General features: G+C 37.8%; 1 protein-coding gene across 1 annotated transcript in view; it reads left to right on the forward strand.

Annotated features, from left to right (window-relative positions):
* Positions 1-19,022, forward strand: part of hmga2 (high mobility group AT-hook 2) — a 31,741-nt gene extending 12,719 nt beyond the window's left edge. The window contains exons 4-5 of the mRNA XM_079868651.1: positions 13,893-13,925; positions 16,238-19,022. Of these exons, the coding sequence (XP_079724777.1) occupies positions 13,893-13,925; positions 16,238-16,282 (78 nt within the window). The 3' untranslated portion in view covers positions 16,283-19,022. The remainder of the gene's footprint in view (positions 1-13,892; positions 13,926-16,237) is intronic.
* Positions 19,023-21,288: the final 2,266 nt, after the last annotated feature.

Genomic DNA, 21,288 nt, shown 5'->3' on the forward strand with positions numbered 1-21,288 from the left:
AAAGTAGTCCAATTTATATTATAATTACAATATATTATCATATTTCCATAAGAATGCTATATTTGATCACTAAATTAATGCCAGACATTTTTAAAGACCAAGGAGAAGTTGTTTTCATGGTGAAACCTCCAAACATTTGGTATATCTGAAAAGTCCTGAATGTGCTCTTTACAGGACACCCAGGTCGTGTCATGTGACATTTATGATTTCAGAGAAATTCACTAAAATATAATGTCCACTACAGTGGACAAAAGTCTATTCTTGGGTCCCATGAGGATATTATTGATTTTTTCAGCGTTTTATTTTATGTATTTGTTTTGAAATAAAAGTTTAATGCCTTTTTTGAATGAGGAGAAGAATCAAGTAATCCGAAGTATGAGTAAAATGTCAAGTAATGTAAAAAGTTTGTTGTAAAAAGCAAAAAACACAGATAAACTTTTAGTAAAAAATAATAGACACATATTTCACTGAATGAACACTTTTCTATCTACCTGTCTATCTATCCAATCCATCTATCTACGTATATACATAAGATAATAATAATAATAAAAAAAAAAATCATTGTATACATATTTGTGATTTGTCCAAATTTTATAGATACTTTTATTTTTATCACTATTAGGGAGGACAAGTTTTTGAATTATAGAACCCTTAGCTGTGCCAGCTGTGAAATAAACAAATAATATTCATAATTTAATGTAATAGTATATGTTTTATAAAGCTACAATAATGATGCAGTGTTCAGGAAACTAAATAACACTTAAATAACAGTATTAATCCACCCATAAAAGGTGCACATTAGTACCTTAGAGAGTATTAATATGTACACTTAAGGTGCTATTATGAACCCTTTCGGGTAATTAGGGGAACAAAGATGTCCCTGTTGTATTCCTAAAGGTACTTAAAGGTACAATAATTTTTCTAAGAGTAAAAAACCAGCCCACATTTGTTTGATTCTTAATATCATAGCAGTTATTGCATGGACTGTCATTCAATCATTACATCAACAATGACATTACCCTATTATATTTGGCCTTTGCTTAACACAATATTACATTAACATTACTCTGGATGAATCAAACGGAAAGAGAAGTCAGAGCAAGTTATAAAATTCTGATGAAATAGGCTATTTTAATAATTTTTTTGAATAATGTGCCTTGATGAATCATGCATCAAGAACATGTATTAAGAAAGTAAATAGGGTCAGTTTTAATTCCATGTTGACAAACATAGTAGCCCACTTAGACACCCGTATGACTCAACATGGACTTACAAAGTGGCGTTCTTCAAACATTTGGATTTGTTTACCAGTTTAAACAAAGCTGACAGCATCTTACTATTTCAGTCCCATCTAGTGTGGAATAGGAAATGCAAGGAATAAAAACAGGCTGAAAGACCAAGCCAAGCCACTGACTCAGAGCGCAGGACAGGACCTCAGCTGACTGCCGAGTCTCCTGCCTAGAAACGCCCAGGGGGCCAAGTACAATATTTTGCCCGGGAGGCTCACGAAGGCTATAAAAAGGTTTTGATGTTTGACACCAAATTCCCATCACAATACCCTCCTCCCACCTCACACATGGACACATTAAGAAAGGGAAGAAGGGGGGAAAAAAGAGAGAAAATATCTTTTCACACTTTGGCAGCGACTGAGGGTTTTCCGAGCCTCCCCACCAGATCGAGACTGTTGGATGACTCCCAATCGCAGCCCTTGTTCCCCCTCGAAACGCCGATCGCCTCCCCTCATCCTTGCCAGACTCTCCCTCCCATTTCCCTCGGCTCTGATTCCACTCCTCACCACCTGACAACACTGTCTGTCCTTCAGCCAAAAGCAGCAGATCCTTGTGTGAGATGAGAGAGAACTTCCTCTCCACCGTCTCCTGTCCTCCGCTCATTTGTGCCTTATTCATTCACTCATTTCCTCGTCTCTTCCTAGAGGTGGGAGTCAAAGTCCGAGCGTTAGGTTTATGACGTCCCAATTCGTTTTTTTCCTCCCTCTGATTTGGCAGTAGCTACAAGCTGCAGAGCGACCTGCTCAGATGTTTGTGAGGCCGTTGTGATCCAACAAACATTGGTGGAAAGAACCACCTGGGAAGGGAAGAGCGAGTATGAATCAAGGCGCTGTCGTCAACCTCATATCAAAGGAATTCTTGGCGTAAGATGAGGTGGACATCATAGCGTCAACCTCTCGGCCAGATCTTTTGAATGCATGTGACATCCCTCACGGTTTGAAGACGCCATGGGAAGTAAATCTATTGTCTTTGCTGGCATTCCCACTTATTGCTGTGGTAACGAACAGGCAGGGCTGTTGGCTAAGTGAGAACTCACACATGGAGGGCCGTGCAAGCCTAGAGAGAGCGCAAAAAGAGACAAGAACTTCTCCCTTCTTCGCAATGGTCTCGCTTGCAGAGGAACCGAACGAGTAAACCCGCTGGACACGGGCCAGTTGGCAGTATGAAAGGGAACTGCAGTGCACAACTGAATAATGTTAGCTGTTTGAGGACAGAGATAGTCCGTTCCAACATGCCCCCACCTCCCCAACACAGTGCGGCTTGTCCGCTTGGCACAGCGGACCCGGTCCATCTCCGCACCTGTGCAGGAGGAGCACCCGGAAAAGGAAGAGGGGGGCAATAAATCAGTCTTTTGGCTGCTGAAGCAAATCTAGCAGATAACATTACGCCTGGTGCAGGGGATCTGCAGAATGCTCCCTATAGCAGGACTTCCTGTTGGCCTGATTAATAAATAACTAAAGGACAAAAGCAGAAACGAGTAGTGAAATGTTATAATGCAATTCTACACCTAGTAAATGGAACTATTTAAGTAGTCTGAGTGATATATATGGAAAATTCAAGATTTTTTCACAACACGATTTTTGTGGTGAAATTATGCAAGTTTTTTTAACCCCCATTGAACGGAACAACATAAAATAGGTATCATTTTAATGCATCTAACCACTTTAATCAACTCCTAACGGGTGCTAAGTAATCCTTCTAAAATGGAGTTGACTAAACTTGAGCGAGTTTTTGTACATGAAGCCCCTCAAGACCCATATGTAAATCATCTATGGATGCTGAATTTAAGACACATTTCCGCTCGTAACTTCATAAAACATGCTCCGATTATGCAAAATGACACATCGTTATATACAGCAGATTGCGATTAAAATGAGTCCAAACTCAACATAATCCATCACTCAAAACTAAAGATATTCCTCATGGAGTTCTAACACAAAAAAAATCCCACAGACGCACATAACCAAGCAAGGTAGCTTTGACTTGGCCTTTTCACTCGTATCTTCATGACACATACATCGATCATGAAAAATGGAACATTGTTATTTACAGCAGACTCTCACGATTAAAAAGAGCCCTAACTCACCATAATCCATCACTCGGATCTAAATATATACCTAATGGAGTTGTAACACACGACAGGCGCACACAGAGCCTTGTATGTAGATGGAGCACTGATGTCGCGTTTTCACTCATAACTCAATGAAGCATGCATAAATTGTAGAAAATGGATCATTCAGATCTAAAGATATTCCTCATGGACCTCTAACACATGAAGCTGCACAGGCGCACATCCGATGAAGTATATAGATGCATTGATGTGATGTGTATTTTAGCTCATATCTCCATGAAACATGCATGAATTGTGGAAAATCGAACATCTTTATTGACAACAGATTCTCACGATTACAAAGAGCACAACATAATTGCGTTGCGTTGATCACGAGATATTCCTCATGAAGTAATGCATACTTGGCTCAAAAAAAACAAGTCTCTCATCTTTCCGGGATGCAATGTGTTTTCCAATGTTCCCGGAACCGTCCGTGCTTGTTTTCAAACGTGGAATAACACAAAATATGTATCGTCTCAAAGCTTAGAATCTCAGCTTTTTAAAGCATCTAACCACTTCGATCAACTCTGAACGAGTGTTAAGTAGTTGCTCTAAACCGGTGTGTACGTTTTTTTTTTTTTAAATGCCTTGATTAACACAAAATAGGTGTCATTTGAAAGCTTAGAGTCTGAACTTTACAGTGAATGTAGCCAATTTGAAAAGCTCCTAAGTAGTTTTGAGTTATTTGATGATAAATAGAATTTCTATTTTTCATAATCTATAAAATACTTTTTTGTACTATGTACTGCAATGTGTCAAAAACATCATACAGCTCATGAAACATTCACAGATCGTTGAAAATGGCACATATTTTTTACAGCATATTATTACAATTAATATTCCTCATGGAGGAACAATTTTAAAAATGCCCATTAGGGGACGTCGAGGACTGAACAAAAAGGCTATCTATATTTTCTAAAAAATGTAAAAGTGTTCTATCAAACGATACCTACCTTTTGACTCTCCTTGCTATAGCTTTGGAGTTATGAGTCTTTAGTTTTGTGTGTGTCACTCAGAACACACTTTGTTCCAAATGCTGTAACTTTTGATTACTTTATGCTATCACCACAAATTTGATCCAGATGCAGCTTACATTTAGGGGAACTTCACCAAAAAAGAATTTCCCCCCTACCGTATTTCCTTCCCGAGGTATTGCATGACAAACAAGATAGAGATGCAAAATCATATATATTTTTTTGTCTTTTATCAGCGGTTTCTCAGCAGGAGAATGTCCAAATATAATGTAATTTATATTTTCAAAAAAATTTAAAAGTGTTCTATCAAACAATATCTATCTTTTGACTCTCCTTGCTAGTTATATAGTTATATATGTTTAGTTTTGTGTGTGTCACTCAGAAAAAACAACTCTAAAAATGCCTCAGGGCTTAAGGGGTACAAAATTGTCCCTTTAACGGTACTCCTAAAGGTAAAATCTTCTGACATTGAGAGACAATTTTTATCGCCTTCACAGTCGACAACAAGCTCTCATTCATTTTGATATGTAATGCCCACTATTCATGATCCAATCAATTCCAGTTTTGCCATACATATATATTATTAACTCGTTGGGTGCTTTGTTTCACTCAGAAATATGTGACATAACAGAACTAAACAGGGTTGTGAATGTCCCGTCATGTTGACTTGTAAAATTAAAATGCCTTTCTGTCAATTTAATGGTTTGCCAGCATAAATAATAAGGTCTTGTGCATGGGTTAAAACAAACTTCTTGTTTGTACATGCAGCATGTTCGGAAAAGTTACTTTTCATAGTTTTGATTTCGCTTGGCAAGACTCTCCCAATTAGTCGTAGTTGGATGGTGAGTGGATTTTTGTAATGAGCTGCAAACATTTTATTAGCAATTATTGAAACCCTGGGCAGGAGTTGGGGTCTTGAAGTATGCTCTTGCAAAAGCTTAGTTTACATTGTGGCTTGGAGCCGCTCCTGTCCCTCACTTGGACGGCTGTGCGAGTTAGATACAGCGTGAGAGAGAGAGAGTGGACATCTCTACTTCATTCCCTGCATTCCCCGAAGCCTTTCCCCTCCTCACGTGTCTTTTTCTATCTCGCTCTTCCTCACTATCTGGGGCCCGAGAAGCTGAATTCCTGCCAATAGAGGCGTGTGTTCAGTTTGGGGCTCTACTCACACAGCAGGAGTTTGCTGGGACCACCTCAACGGATTTCCACCAGTGACCCCTGTGACCTCTTCCCCTCATCTCTCGCTGCCCCCCCTCCCTTTCCTGTTCCAGCTTCTGGAAGCGCTTTAATCATTTTGCTCTGAGCTAGCGACCATAACAGCTGCCTCGATAGGTGCTCCGGAGATGAGAATGTGAGAGGCAAAAGATCGAAATGGGAGAGAGATAGAAATGTGTAAGAGAAAGCATTGGGGAAAAACATATAATAACATGGTATACCTCATATGGGTCTCCATGGGTTTCCCCATATTAGAGAGATTACATATTCTAGTGTTTTCTGTTTTATAATTTGTAGATTAATATGTTGTAGCTTGTGGGGAAAAATTGTATTGCCAGATTTTTACCTCATATGGAAACTTGTTTCCATCTAAAAAAATTAACAATGTAATTGTGAAGTAACATTAAGCTAAGAAATAGTCACATTGGTAAAATATAAAGTCTCACTTATGAGAAACAGTGTTGCAATTTGTGAGAAATAAAGTCTCAATTACCTGGAAACTGGCTTTAACATCACGATACTGTATCTATTTTCTCCTGCCCATAATCAGTATTTTTATGGAAGCCCATTTCTGCGACATAAGAAAAACTTGTAAATCATAATTAAGACATACTAAGTCCTTGTTATGAGATGTTGAATTACATTTTTTTTTTTTTTTTTTTACTTATTGTGACTTGTCATAATGTCGCCTTTATTATCATAATTCATAATGTCATAATTATCATTTTGACCTATGCCATAATTATAACTTTCTAACTCTCTTACTTTCTTACTTTTTATCTTAGAATTTTGACTTTTCATCTCATAAATATGATTTGGTTTGTTGGAATTAATTTTGACTTTTTATGTCATAATTATGTTTTACCTAAACTATTTTCTTCTTTCTTATCTGACTGAAATTGGTTTCTATATATAGAAATGTGGAGCCATTATTCAGAACAAGTTTGTGAAACATACTGTAAAACACACACTTTTTTTTCTAATTGACCAGAACCCATGCAGGTATTCTGAAAACGTGCCAATGGTTGAGGTTTCTAAAGAATTACCTTCAAGGTTTCTGATTGGCTATAAGCTACAGTGTGAATGGTATTCCAACAAAAGCTGTACTTACAAACAGAGAAAAAAAATTGTTTCAATTGTAAAAAATAAATAATATTTTTTGGTCAACATTTGTAGTCAACAGCTATCACTTAATTAATCCATCCATAATGGCAGCATCAATGCTGGGGTGGTGCTGTAATGTGAACGAATAAAGGAAAACTGCGAGAGGGAGAGGGTGAGGCAGACAGGAAACCTTTGTGTTTGTATGAACAGAGTAAGGTATGTGACATACATTATTGATGGTGACACCTCTGCGACACAAGGCCTTTATCATGATATGGCCATGTACCAGGGACGCGGTTCACACAGAGGGTTGCGCACATACATTCTTTCACTGACGTCCAGACGTCCATGAAAACATGTTACTGTCACTTTGATTCATAAACCCTACCTCTGCAGTCACTCTTCAGAATACAAACAGAAAGTAACAGAAACAATGTCTGGGCTATTATATACATAATATATTTGTGTCTGTGTGTGTGTGTGTGTGTGTGTGTGTGTATATAGTGCATGTAAATATTTTATGTAATATATGTTATTTTTAAATTATGAAGTATTGACTAATAATAAAAAATATGATTTATAATATTAGTATTAATGAAATATAATTAATATTTAAATCATGTTTATATCATATTTTATGTTATTTATTTATTATTATTTTATCATTATTGTTATAATTTATTCAGTTGACAGACATACTACAAACATAATATACATTGTGTTTAATGCATGTAAATAACAAGTTTGTTGACCAATTTTTTTTTTTTTTTTTTTTTTACTATTGATTGAGTTGAAATATTTAGTAGAATAGATTTTGGCAAAGAGATTGAGATCTATAAACACATATTTTAAGTATTTAAAGCATTGGATTTGGACCAACTGAGGTATTGACTCAGTTCCCAATAAAAAGCACAGAGCCTCAAGAACAGGAAAAAAAACAACAACCTCAAACACGGAAAGGTTTGTGAAACTGAATTAAAAAACCTGAATTTCTGTGCTGACCCCCGCCACCCCTCTCCCTTCTCTTCTTCTCTCCTTTGAGAAACTCTGGGAACTGATTTCACTTCAAACAGCAGAGGCTCCCAAACGGACCAGATCCAATTTGTCTGCGCTTTTCTTTCCCTCCAGAACACCCCCCCACCCCACCCCCCCTCCAAAAAAAAAAAAAAAAAAAAAAACCTTCCTAACAAAAGGCTGCTTGTCCTGCCAGGAATTTTCCACATTCCTTGCTCTGGCAGACATTTTTCTCTTCTACAAAGGGCCCTTCGGCAAATTCCCCCTAATCGCAGGGTTTAGCCCGGCTCTGATAGGTGGCATTCACAGCACTGTTTGGTTGGGGAGGGTGCTTGATTTGGAGTCCGAGAAGAGATGTGTGAGAGGTGGGGTGCTTTCGGACCCAGAATCCCTTCAGATTCGGCCGAACCGGTGAAGGCATTCCAAGGGAGATCACAAAGCCAGTGCTGTGGCCCTGTACCCTGGAGATGTCTGGCTTGTTTTCCCCACTTCCACCTCCAGTTTAACAGAACATGTGGCCTTTATTCATAGGAGCGGAGGGGGTGCAGTTACTGGGTGGCTCGTCTGTGGGGTCCGCCTCTAGTGAGGGAGTCCTTGGATAAGTTTGCCTCATCAAATCAAGCAGAGTGTTTTTTTTATGTTTCCTGTCTTTGTGGAATTCTTGTCAGCAGCCCTAAGGAGACTATGTTCAAGTAAGGGCTTTTTTTTTTTTTCTTTCCACAAACGCAAAACATATGTTAGCCGTATAAGTTTAAAGCAAATGTGAGCTGCATTCCATTTTTCTAAACTTTCCCTCTTTATTTTACCAGGCAGTCAGGTAAAATGAATATGGCTTATGGGCAGGAAAGGGTCTCATGGGCTGTACCATGTTAAAGTGCCTCTGTAACAGCACGCATTTGGACATTCATATAGGCTCAGATGGAACCTGCAGACCTTTTCTATAGGAACAAAATAGGAACAAATTTCTGCTTATTTAAACACATGAACATGTATTATATAAAGCTGAGAGCACTACACTAGGGATGCACTGACATTTTGGAAGCTGAAAATGCCAACACCAAGTATGGTAATTTGCAAAAGAGCAAAAAAACATGAAATTATATTTTGTATGAAAAAAAAAATCAAGCAGTTTTCAGTTTAAACAGTAAATTGTAGTATTATTTATATGCTATTAAGGCCTGGGTATACTTCATTTTCCGTGTTCCGCTTCGTCTCGCACACAGTTGAGCGCTAGTTGAGCAGTTGATTTAGTTAAAGATTTTAGTTAACTACTGTATATCATCTCTGGTTAGGTGGAACTGAGAGTATCAAATTCGTACACATTAGCCAAAAAAAAAAAAATGAACTTGCAAGCATGGGAGAATTCTGCTCAATTTTGCTCCAATTCTGAGTTTTCTGAGGACTTCTGCAGGCGCACTTTCCCTTTGTCTAATCATTAGTAATTGTAAAAAGAGACAAAATAGGTTAAAATGGTGCTTATTTTACTGTACATACTTCTGCCTGGTGTAGATGTGCTCAGAGAGCTTATACTCCTCAAAAGTAGTCCTTTGGGATAAAGTTTGCATAAATATAGAGAGAGTTGGTGTGTAGGAAGGAGTGCAGCATCAATTTGAAATCAAATTCCTGTTTTTTGCAGATTAATTTGATTGTTTATTCAACTAATTGTTTTATTACAGAAGACAAAACTGTATAACTGTATATAAAAATTCCACCTCATACTAAGACATAAAATCGAAAGAGATTTCATATATAGATGTCCTCCATTTTTTGTTGTTAGGACAAAGATTCAAATATCACAGGGGCAATAAATGAGAGCGAGAGAGACATAAACATCTCCAGTGCATTTCTTGTAAGAGCAGAGAGGGATTCCCCACAGTGTAAAGCTTTTAGTAAATGACTCTTGGCGCAGAGAATGGTTTTGGTAAGACATGCCAGGTCCTAAGAGCAGGAGTCTTCCACTAGCTTGGCTTTGCTCTGCTCCGGCACGTTCTGTTCTGGAGCTGCCGAGACGTGCAGCTGCACGCTCTCAGCTTTTTGTCCCCAGGTACCTGTGCCAGAGGCTGACTTGCAACCATTACATAATGTCTTTGTGTAACTGGCCCAAAGACCTCTGTGCATTCTTGAAGAATGAAGCATCTCCTAAACCATGTCTACCAAACATACTTTCCAGTGATCAATAATTTTTTAAAGATCCTCCCTCCATTCAAAGCAGGATCAGAGACCATAGCAGCAAGAAAACATTTCTACAACAATATGAATCACCTTTTGATGCAGAATATGTACTGGAAGATTATTTGAAATCCGAGTATTTGCTGGAGTATTTTATGACAATAATCTTAACAAGAAGAGAGTTTGCCGTGCCATTTTCTTCCTAAGCCTCGAGATTTAGATGCTAAGTTAAGGAATTGTGGGTTTTCTGGTCCATAACGGTACACCCACACATCCTTCTCTTGGAAAAATCTCAGACCCGCTTCATCATTTTTGGAGAACACACTGACTGATTGTGCCGTCAAGGTTAGCACAACTTTAAAAGAGGCCGCCAGTCCAGACAGGATTTAATTGGATGTCGAAGATGTTGCTTATCTTATTATTTTAACTCCTTAATAAAAAAAAAGAATTACTTGAAAAGGGATGAACTGTACTTGAAGTAAGATGTAGTACTACCTATTTAAAGAAACATTGAAGGTATAGTTCAGCCAAAAATCAAAACTGAATCATGAATTTTCTCGCCTTTTAAAACAAATGAAAAATATTATGGGGATTTTTGTGTGAACAACTCTGTTATTCACTTCCCAACAGAAAAAAAGGGATGCCACATTCTCTTCTACCATTTTGCCATTGTTTTTTATTTTGGAGATACTGTTCATCAGTGTTATCATTCCTGAGCGCAGTGGGTGTCTCCGTTTTCCTAGTTTCAAGGCATGCGTAACACTGTAGGCTGGAAAATAATTCACAGTAGAACTTGTTTCCAATGTGGCGGGTTGTGGCAAGCAATGAACTCCGAGGCCAGTTGGCACTGCAGTGTTAAGGGCTTGGAAACTCACTATAACTGGTGTATTACTCATTAATCTGTCACTTCAGTGAGAAAAGGCTTGAGATTCCTTCAGGTTGTGTTTAGATTCTCATATAGGTGCATTTCTTTAAAAGTAAGATAGAAGCAATGTGGAGTGTTCAGATCAACCTGTATATTCATACAAATGGTTTTAATCAAAGCTGTGACCACCAAAGACATTGAGTGGACAACTGGAATGGGTTTTTGCATTTGGTATGCGGTTACATCTTTGGCTTTAAATGCTGTAGGACACTTCTGGTCACAGTCGATCACGCCAACTGCAATGTAGCCTCACATTTTTGTGATGCACGCTGAATGTGACTTACAACTTAAAATAATATTTGAGCAGTTGCTCTGTTCTCATGTTGGCATAAAAATGTAATGACCTTAACAACCTCTGCAGAGTGCAGTTTCTGTTCGCTTATAAACACAAGCCTTTACATTGGAAGTTCACCTACTGAAAAGCAAAGCTGTTAAAATGTCACTGCAAATGGTTCGGCATTCCTCCATTTTAACAGCCTTCATATTTGCACATGGGATCTAATTTGAAACGTATATGTAAAAGCTCTTTGTTGTTAAATGATGTTTATTCATGTGAATTAAATGATTGTTTAGAACCACAGACAAGGCTTTGACGGATATTTTTATAGTTCACAAATAAGAGCAAATTAAGTCTTCTAAAATTAAATGGGTGACTCTCAACAAGTAAAGAATGGATAGAATTTCGGCTGATTTAAAAATTCATATTTAAAAAATATACAAATAAATATTTGGTAAATACGAGGTAAATCGTCAGGGTCTTGAGTACATTCTCTTGCAGGCACCTCATACGGATCCAGATTTCCGATCAATGCCATCTTTTCCAGGTACCGTTTTCTTGCGTCAGGGAGAAGTTTGTCTCTGTATAGTACATTTCATTCTTTTAATCGACTTTTCAACATTGTTTTCGTGTAGTAAGTGGTTGTTTTAAGTCTCGCCCGATGTGGCCTCACAATATGGCGCCGACCTCTTTTTTACGTCCCAGAATGCACTGCGCAGTGACGTCGGTTGCCAAGCCCAGTACATAAATACTAATATAACAAATATATTAAAATAATATTTTAATATATACAAATATTTTATTAAATTATATAATATCATTAAAATTATATGTAATACCTGCTTAGTTTGAACCCACAAAGCAATTCATATTTTGAATGTAGGTCCTGAGGTCATTAATCACATTTTCACATCACCTTTCACAGCAACTCAATACACAACAAAAGACAGTGTTCTCACTAGAAAATGAGCTTTTCACACCAGTTAGTTTCCCTTTGGTCACTGAGCATGACTTTCTACATTAAATCCAGATCCCATTAACTATAAGAGCAGAGAACAGAAAAGAAACATGTCACCTTATACATAAACAGTGAAGAATTAGTTAATTTATGAGAGTTTTTGTCCACAAGGTGTCTATAATTAAGACATTTGGATATGCAGGACCTGATGGCTAAATGTATCTCTAAACGATTACCCCAAATTTACCACTGGGACACAAATAGTGTCTAAGAGCTTTTTCCATGTCACCTGATAGCCTATATCCGATGGAGTCATACCCTCCCCTTATTTGGTCCTAACTAGATATATAAAAGAATGATTTTATGTTTATTTTTGTGGTAACTTCCTTTTATGTTACCACATTAAATCCAATTATATAAAATCCAATTATATTTAAAGTAAATATCCAATTGCAGTTTAAGTAAAATGTATTCTTTTTTTACTGTGGCACAATTAGAACATACCCAGTATTGGACACACAGATTAGGTTATGGAGAGCAGTTTTTCTGACCCTGACTGTTTGTATTGATCTGTAGAGAAAAAGCCGCTCTGTGGAGGGCTCTCTGAAGATGGCTGTTGGGTCTTCAGCTTTTTAGGAACATACTTACTCTTTTAGTGCATGTCATACACAGCACCAGAGAGTCCCACAGTCATTCAGATCTCCTCTAGGCCTCATCTCACCAGAGTTTGCAGAAGGGATTTGGTGTGTCAGCTACTAATGATTTCAAAGAGAGAGCTCAATCTTGTGAAAGACAAGTCTGTGGTTTCTCTTTTTGTGCTGAGAGGTAGAAGCACAAGGTTTCTGGGTGCCTGTGTGCAGGGTAACAAGTTCAGTGCCAACAAGAAAAGGGTCTTTCAATGGGGCTCTGGTTTTTAATATGCTTGAGTTTTTGGTACAACGGTATAAACTTGGTACTTTTGTGCATGTACAGTATCATTAGTGATGTAACACAGTGCAGTTTTGACATCCAGTGTCATCTGTTAGTCGTAAAGTGCAGATGGCATCTAGTATTTCATGTGTTTGTAAATAGATGCAATCAGGAAGGTGTTGGAATTCTCCTCCTCCTCCATATCTATTGCGGTCTGCAAAGTATATTTGTGTTCTGTCCATCCCATTTGGAATGTGTGCATCATTTTCCCAATTTCCCTTTATCGCCAGCTGCATTCTTTGCCTGCTTCCATCCGGTATTGACATTTACTGTGTTACAGCCTGATAGCATTCTAGGGAGAGCTGGCACAAAACACACCAGCTGCTCCCAACAATCCCAAATGCTGTGTGTGTGTGTGTGTGTGTGTGTGTAATCGGCAGTGGTTGGCTTTGGTTCCAAATACTGGACTCTCAGGGTTTTATTTTTGCCTGGCTCTCAGAACAGCGGAGGACTCCTCAGCTGTCAAGCTCCGGTCTTAGAAGCACTTCCTGTGGGGTGGCAGCACTTAGCGTTTATGATGTAATGCGAGTAGGGCACAATCTGGGCATTGTATACTGCAATCTTGGCACTGTGGAGGCACTGCTGCGGACATCCCTGTATGTGCACATGTGTCCTATCATTCTTAATCCTGTTTAGGGATAAGTGTTTTGTCGTGATCTGATTGTATAAATTTAAAAATGCAAAAATACATTTAAAAGTATTTTTAAAGGCTTAAATTCTTTAAGAAAAATCCTTTCTCCTCTCATGGTTTCAGTGATCTTGAATCATTAATAGGAACTATGAGTATGTTTATGTTCCTAATGCATTATTCAAAATCCAAATGAAATGTATTCTCACTGTGGCAGTTATTTATTGCATTCATAAAGTCATTCTCTTTTTGTCTTTCAGCCACAGCAAGTGGTTCAGGAAAAGCCCGCTCAGGTATGTCCAATAAAATCTTGCTCCATGTATAATTAATACAGCAGGTTGACAAGCACATATAAATAAATATATATATATATATATATATATATATATATATATATATATATATATTAATATATACATTAATATATACATGAAAGTCCAATTGGCTGAGGAAGGGTATTGGCTGTTTGGGTTTACAAAGTCCTCGAAAAAACCCAAGTGAGCGAATGTGGGACATAATTCTGGTTTGATGAGAGACCTGCATGGTTAAGGCTAATGTAAATCCTATAGCACTATGTGTGGAATCCCAGTCTTCTTTGGTTTCATCCGCTCACAGATGGATATGCAATCTGGCAGACAGGATTAGTTTTGAAGAGTTGCCCCTTTTTTCTTCTCTTGTCAAAATTCCTTCAGCGAATTAACAATGGAGTCGACTCTAAAGTCTCTGTCTGTGCACAGCGCTGCTTTAATGTGCTCAGGAAGAAAAGAAAGACAGCAGTCTGCTGCCTATATGCTGGCTGCTAATGCGACTAAATGAATCATGCCTTAAAAATATGAAAATAAAACTAACCGTTGATTTTTTTTTTTATCTACACTTTCTATATTGATATATGTAATTATTCGTTTAATCAGCACACCATGTAATTAATTGTTACATTTTTAATTAATTGACATCTCTGTATAAAATATTCATAAACAACAATCAAACCTATTCACTGTTAAAAAAAATAATGATATTGTGAAAATCTTTTGTGCATTTTCATGAAAATTCAGACTCGGTGTGAAAATGCTTTAAAGATTCATATATTTAACTTTCTCATGTCACTAATGATGACAAAATGCCATCACTTGATTTAATGATGTTTGCTGTACGTTGTCTTGATTAGAGTAGAAAAAAAAACCACAACCGCCAATTTCTCACTCCCCCACACAATCTTCCACACATTTACCAGGAATCTGCTCACCTCCTCTTGTTCGCTGGTGCGGACCAGTTTACAGTGTGAATGCATAACTGAGGCCTGATTTGATGCTATGTGGGAACGCACAGACCCTGATGGCTTTGCGCCATACTGGAGGGTCCAACATATACGTGCTCACACACACTGCACTGGTATCTATAGGTAATCCGAGATGGTATCTCTGAAATGGAAGGCAAAACTACCCGCACTTTTTTTTAAATAAATGCAATGAAATCCTTCCTGAGAACAAATGTTTTTCGCCAATGTTTTTTAAGCATCGCAAACCATGAGCATTGCGTTTTTAAGACGCTATTATAAGTTTAAACTATGTCACTTTTAAAAATGTCTCATGTCAACACATACTTAATCAACACATTGTTCATGCAACCTACTGACTTATCTATGTTATATCGTTTTTCACATCTCTAATAATACTACTAATAGTATTGTTTTTGTTAATATGGTGTGTTCAGTTTCCGTAAACTTCAAAGGGAACCAATGATCCACCATAAACCCAAAACAGGGGTCTTTAATTACTATCGCTGAACCATCTTTTCTCCTTGTTGGTGATGGTTAAACCAAGCGTGTGGTAATCCTACTTTTTCAGGAATTCCATTGAGGTTTTCGAGTTTTTCGAGTGCTGCATCTGTGCCTGTCATTGCTCTCGGAATGAAAGAGCAAAAGCAATGCATGAGAATGTCATTTTAATCATTTAGATAACAAAAAAAAAAAGGAATGTTCAGAACAAATCAATGCAAAAGAATTTTAGAATTCTGAGAAATGTATCACAGTTGCAGTGCTAAAATAGAGCAAACTGCCAAAAGATGTTCCATTCAAGCAAATAAGAGTTTGGAACTAAGCTGGTATTTTCTGGTCTGTGTGGCACTTCAGTTGGAAGCACGATTGGTGGCTGGGGGTGTCCGAATATGATTAAAGATTTTTTTCTTTCTTTTTTTTTCTCCATTCTTTCACTCGCCCATGTCACACATGGTAGCGCTTAGCTGGTCCTTCACAGCTGAAGTGTCTGCCGCACTAATGAATGGAGTTTGGCTCTTATAATGCAGACAGGCTTTTGCCGCGGCCTTTCCCCTGAATGGGAGCAACACAGCGGCTTGGGAAAAGAAGAGGGTTATAAATTGTGTCAGTTAGCCTTTCCAAATAAAATGAAGCCATGTGGAAAATGAAATCCATTTCATTCTGAAAAGTGCCCAAAGCCAGTCGTCTCCCCAGCCCCCATTCAACGCCTTTCAATGGTGGTCATCCTGGCAGCAGCTGTGGGACGTTCACTGTCTAAGCTCATGAAAAAGAACATTTTTAACCGCAGTCTTTTTGTGGTGACTGATGAGCAACCACTGTTGTGTTTTGTAGGAAGAAGAAGAGGAGGAGGAGGAGGCGGAGCCAGAAGAGGACTAAGCAACCACAGGATTTTACCTCTACCTCATCCAGCTGTCAGCTCTCTCCAAGGGAAAAGACTGCCTTGACCACTTATTATTGACTTCACACTTTCGTTTGATCGTTTTCATTTGTTTATTTTCGTTTTTCCTCATTCGTTTATTTTGGTTTGGCTTCGTTTTGTGATAAACACACACAACACCTCAGAGCGCAACCCGAAAAAAGACGCAAATGCAAACAAACACCTTGCAGATGACAATTGGAGCCGCCTTGCTGTTTCCACTTCCCACAAACTGTTGTAAGCACAAAGGTGCAGGGGTTAAACACACAATATGTGCTACAGCTGTTCTTTGCGCCACACACACTCTTGTTGACTGATTTTCCAGGCTACATTGGAGGTGATACTGTCTGGTTTTGTCATTCAGCATGTAGTGCTTCCTATATCTGGGTGGAGCTTTGAATGGACACACCCATTCGCACAAGAACCCCCTTTTTACAGTACCGTACCACCAAAGACAGTTAAAATAGACCATTTTCCCTTCTCTGTCCACTTCATTTTGAGGTTTTGACCAAAATGAAAGTGAGCTTTAAAAGCATTTGCCTTAAAACTGCAACCAGAACCTTTTACCTATTAGTTACTGAAATTGAACATTTTGCAAGTGGATACCTAAAAAAATAATATTCTGTGATTATTTACTGACCCTATCGTTTTTTCAAACTTTTGTTTCTTTCGTGGAACACAAAAGGAGATTATACAAAGAATGTCCAAACTGGTCTTTTCTATACACTAAAAAAGTGAATGGTGGCTGTCAAGAAAGTGTTTCAGTGCATAACAAATACAAAGTTCTGTCATGAAACTCTAAATGGCGCAGGCTGATTGGTCCTTAACTCAATGTGTTTGCGATCACATCGTTATCTACATAGCGCAGCTGATTGGTCTCTGTGGCATCAGCAGCCAATGAGCTTGCTGCTTAACATTCAAATACTTGGCATTGCAGCTCGCTTTCAGAAACCCTCCACCTTCCCCAGCTCCACCTGTATAGATCTGCTACGGGGGTTATTTCATGTATGTTACATGTGCAGCAGCAATGTCTGTGAATGTATTGGCAGCAGCAAGTCTTTGTACTTGCTCTGCAGCAGCAGCAGTGTAGCAGATCTATTCCACCAAGACCAAATACATTAACATTGCCATATCCATTACCATGCCAGTCTCTCTGAGAGTTGTTATGACAGAACTTGAATTACAATGTATTTTTCACCCAAAGCGGTCCTATGATTTGAAATATAGTGCGTGAGTCATACGGACCACTTTTATTGTGCTTTTTTGTAACTTAGCAGCCACCATTCATTGTATGGAAAAAAGCAGCTTGAATATTCTCTAAAAACATCTGCTTACAGAAAAAAGAAAGTCATATGGGTAGCGTTGGGGAAAGTAACTTTTAAAAGTAATGCATTACAGTATTGCGTTAAAAAGTAACTAATTGCATTGCTCAGTTACTTTTTATGGAAAGTAATGAGTTACGTTACTTTTGCGTTACTTTTTCTCACCTCGGCTGGGCTTGTTTGTTGGTTTAATAACAAAATAAATAAATAAATAAGTTCTATTTTTGGCAAATGTAAAGTTCCTTTCATTTTTTTGTGTTGCTTATTTGAAAAAGTAACTCAAATATTTTATTGTAAATTTAAAAGTAATGCATTACTTTTCCAGTTACTTAAAAAGAAATCTTATTACGTAACTCGTGTTACTTGTAATGCGTTATGGGTTTAGAACGAGTGAATAATGACAGAATGTTTATTTTGGGGTGAATTATCCCTTTAGTATCAAATCCATGTCCCTCGCGTCCTTGGTGGTGATTTTTTTTTTTTTTTTTTTTACTGATTACTGCAAACATTAAATGTCTCAGTGTGAGACTGTTTTTAGCATTACTACAGAACAGTAGTTCTACTGTACATACCTTCGTGACTTCGGCTTTGCATAATTAACATACGTGTACATAATTGAGTTTTTATTTTCTTGTATGGCATAGCTTTAAGAACATAATTTTCTGACAAATTCAGTGAAAGGGAAATGTATCAACTCAGTCAAGACTTAAACCTCAAGAAACACCCAAACCACAGGAACAAAACCACACTATACCTCATTACACACAAAAATACCTGAACCGCAGCGACGGGCGTCGAACGGTATTCGGCGGATCCTAAAGTACGCCAGCGCTGTCACCAATGCAATATCTCCTCACCGTTTCAAAACTACCTCTGATTTCTTCAACCAGCAAACCAGCTCAAAAAGACGCGCGCTGCTGTAGAGTTCTCATTACAAAGCAGGGGATGGCAGCGAGTGCCAATGTTGAAAGCGACCCTTGTCGTAAGGGCAGGCGAGCGCTCTGCAAAATGTTTTTTGTGAGAGTCGGGCAGGTAATAACTGAATTCTGAGGTCTGTAGTCAAATGTAGAACTAATCATGCAGCTAAGGGAAAAAAATTACTGTGTTTGTTCTAGTTAATTTTCTTTTTTCACATTAGCATATATCTGACATTTGTAACTAGACACTCTGTCTCTGCAGCTGGGATGTCTGTTTTAAATTTTTAACTTGAATATATATTTTGTACTGATTTACTCAATGGTTTCTAAGGATCAAGTGCTTGTATGACACTAAATGATATTGTTGCGAATTAATTTCTCTTTTCTTTCTCTATTTTTTCCCCCTCTCCACTATTGCTCTGAATTTCTCGTTTCCTATGTACTATTCAGATATGTACCTCAAAAAAAAAGAAAAAAAAAAAAGGATAAAAATGGATAAATAATAATCAGCTGACAAATACCTACCTCCAGTCTTGAAAACGGAACTTTTTTTTTTGTTTTTTGTTTTTTTGCCTGGTTTCTTTCAGTACGGATTCAAATGATGTGTACTGAAAAAGGCTTTAGGACTGCACAAAATCCTGTTTTACAAACGTTTTAAATTTGATTTTTGTTTCATCTTAGTTCAGCTGGGAGAAGGTGCTAAAAGAAAGCAACTACACACACACACACACACACACACACACACATCACATCACATGAAAAACAAACAAAAAAAACAACAAAAGAAACTTGAAACGCTCTTTCAGGTTTGAAAAAATATGTTCGGGTTTTGTATATTGCATATATGATTATGTTTTTGAAAAATTAGTAGATATTGAGATATACTTGATTAGCGTTTTTTTTTTTTTTTTGTGTACTTTACGCAAATGTGATTTTCTTTTCTTGTATGGTTCAAACAGATGTATATGTAATGCTTATGTAGTGAAAGAATACACCTTTTCAGCCTGTCACCATGAAAACCTTAAGAAATGTTAACATGGTAATCTCAACTGGGCCTGAGGTAGAGCCTCAGAGGAAGCTAATGGAACTGTTGGCATGCCCCTTGAACTTACAATGGCATGTAATGACCGTCTTTATATGCGGCAGCTTGGCTTTTGCCACAAACCAACATTAAACGTTGCTCAAACACTGTAATGCTACTACCTAAATGGTTACAGTTCTTTTAAAAGTGTCAGTTTTCGAATCGGACCGCTTCTTTACTCTCCTACGAGTTCAACAGATGTAACAGTCGCTCGCTTAAGTGGAAGGACGGCTAGTCTCGGCCCGACCTCAGCAGTGGTTGCTTTTAAACGCTGTTTTGAGGTCGTTTTCAGTAGATCGGCGTATAATGGCACTGTTATAGCAGAGCGATCTGTCATAAGGTGCACCGCTTTCAGCCCTGAAACTTGGCATTGTGTTCATATGCTTCCTATGTTGGTTTGAATGTGTATCCACAGGAGCCACTGTTCATGTGCTTTCAGCTCTGGGTGTCTTAATGAAGATGAAGTTGTATTTTTTATGACAACATGTTCTAGTACAATCGAATACACTTTTCTACCTCCAAGAGGGCCTCCTGTTACCTCATTTTTCAAACTTACTATCTGCTTAAATTCAGGTGCCTGAGTCCAGAGAGAACGGCGTAAAGTTTTAAATTTATATATAAATAAAATATATATTCATAGTTTATTTGTGTGTGTTTTGGGGGGGATTTTTTTTTTATAAGACTGTACCTCTCTGCCTCTCAGCCACAAGTTAGGTAAGACTGGACAATTTGACTTGTTTTTAAAACGTCTTACATTATGCAATGTTTTGTCATTTCTGCAGCTGTGGAGATGGAAAAGTATCACTAGGTGTTTACTCTCAGCTTTCTTCACTTGATATAACTTGTTTTCTAACAATTATGGCTGTTTCACTTAGTATTGCTGTTTGTGATTTCACTTAAAATTGCTTGCTTGTTTAAAAAAAAAAAAAAAAAGGACAAAAAAAGAAACGTATTAGAAAAAAGTCCTCTTTATACATATCCACCTCTTTATTCAGCACAATAAAAAAAGGTGCCTGTGATCATTGTTGTGTGTGAAGTCAGTATTAACACTGCATGCTTTATCGACAAATGTCATCTATAGCAAAACTTGTTTTCACACAACCACATCTCCTTTGCATTTATTCATTTGGTTTTATTTACATTGCATTCAAGGTACTTTCAGTTATTTGATGCCCCTTTTACACTGACTGTGATTAAAAGGCTAATATTAACCAAATAAACTGAAACACTCAGAATCCATTTGACTTTAGGCGTTTCCTCACGGTATGTGAATCTCTGTCTGTACTCCCATTGGTAGTCGGTGCATTGTTTCGCTACTCATTTGCATGACGTTGAGCTCTGCTCACAGTGCTACCGATCTCTATTATGATGTGGTCACGTTTACCTTTACTTGTAGAAAAGTGCATCGGATTTAAGCTCTTTGGGCCGATTTTGCTGCTTTTGATTTGAAAGATTTCTGTGAGCCTTGCTTAGTATTGACAATTAGACCTTTTTCATTAATGTGAAAGCAACTTTTTAAGTTGATGTTTCAGTGAAATTTTGCAGGCAAAAAAGGGTTCATTGTCAATAGTGTACCGAAGCACTTTCAAACTGAGCAGCTTTGGTCAGGCAAATTCACTTGGTCAACTTGAACGTGAGCGAAATCT

The sequence above is a fragment of the Squalius cephalus genome, assembly GCF_949319135.1.
Source record: "Squalius cephalus genome assembly, chromosome: 4".
Lineage (NCBI taxonomy): Eukaryota > Metazoa > Chordata > Actinopteri > Cypriniformes > Leuciscidae > Squalius > Squalius cephalus.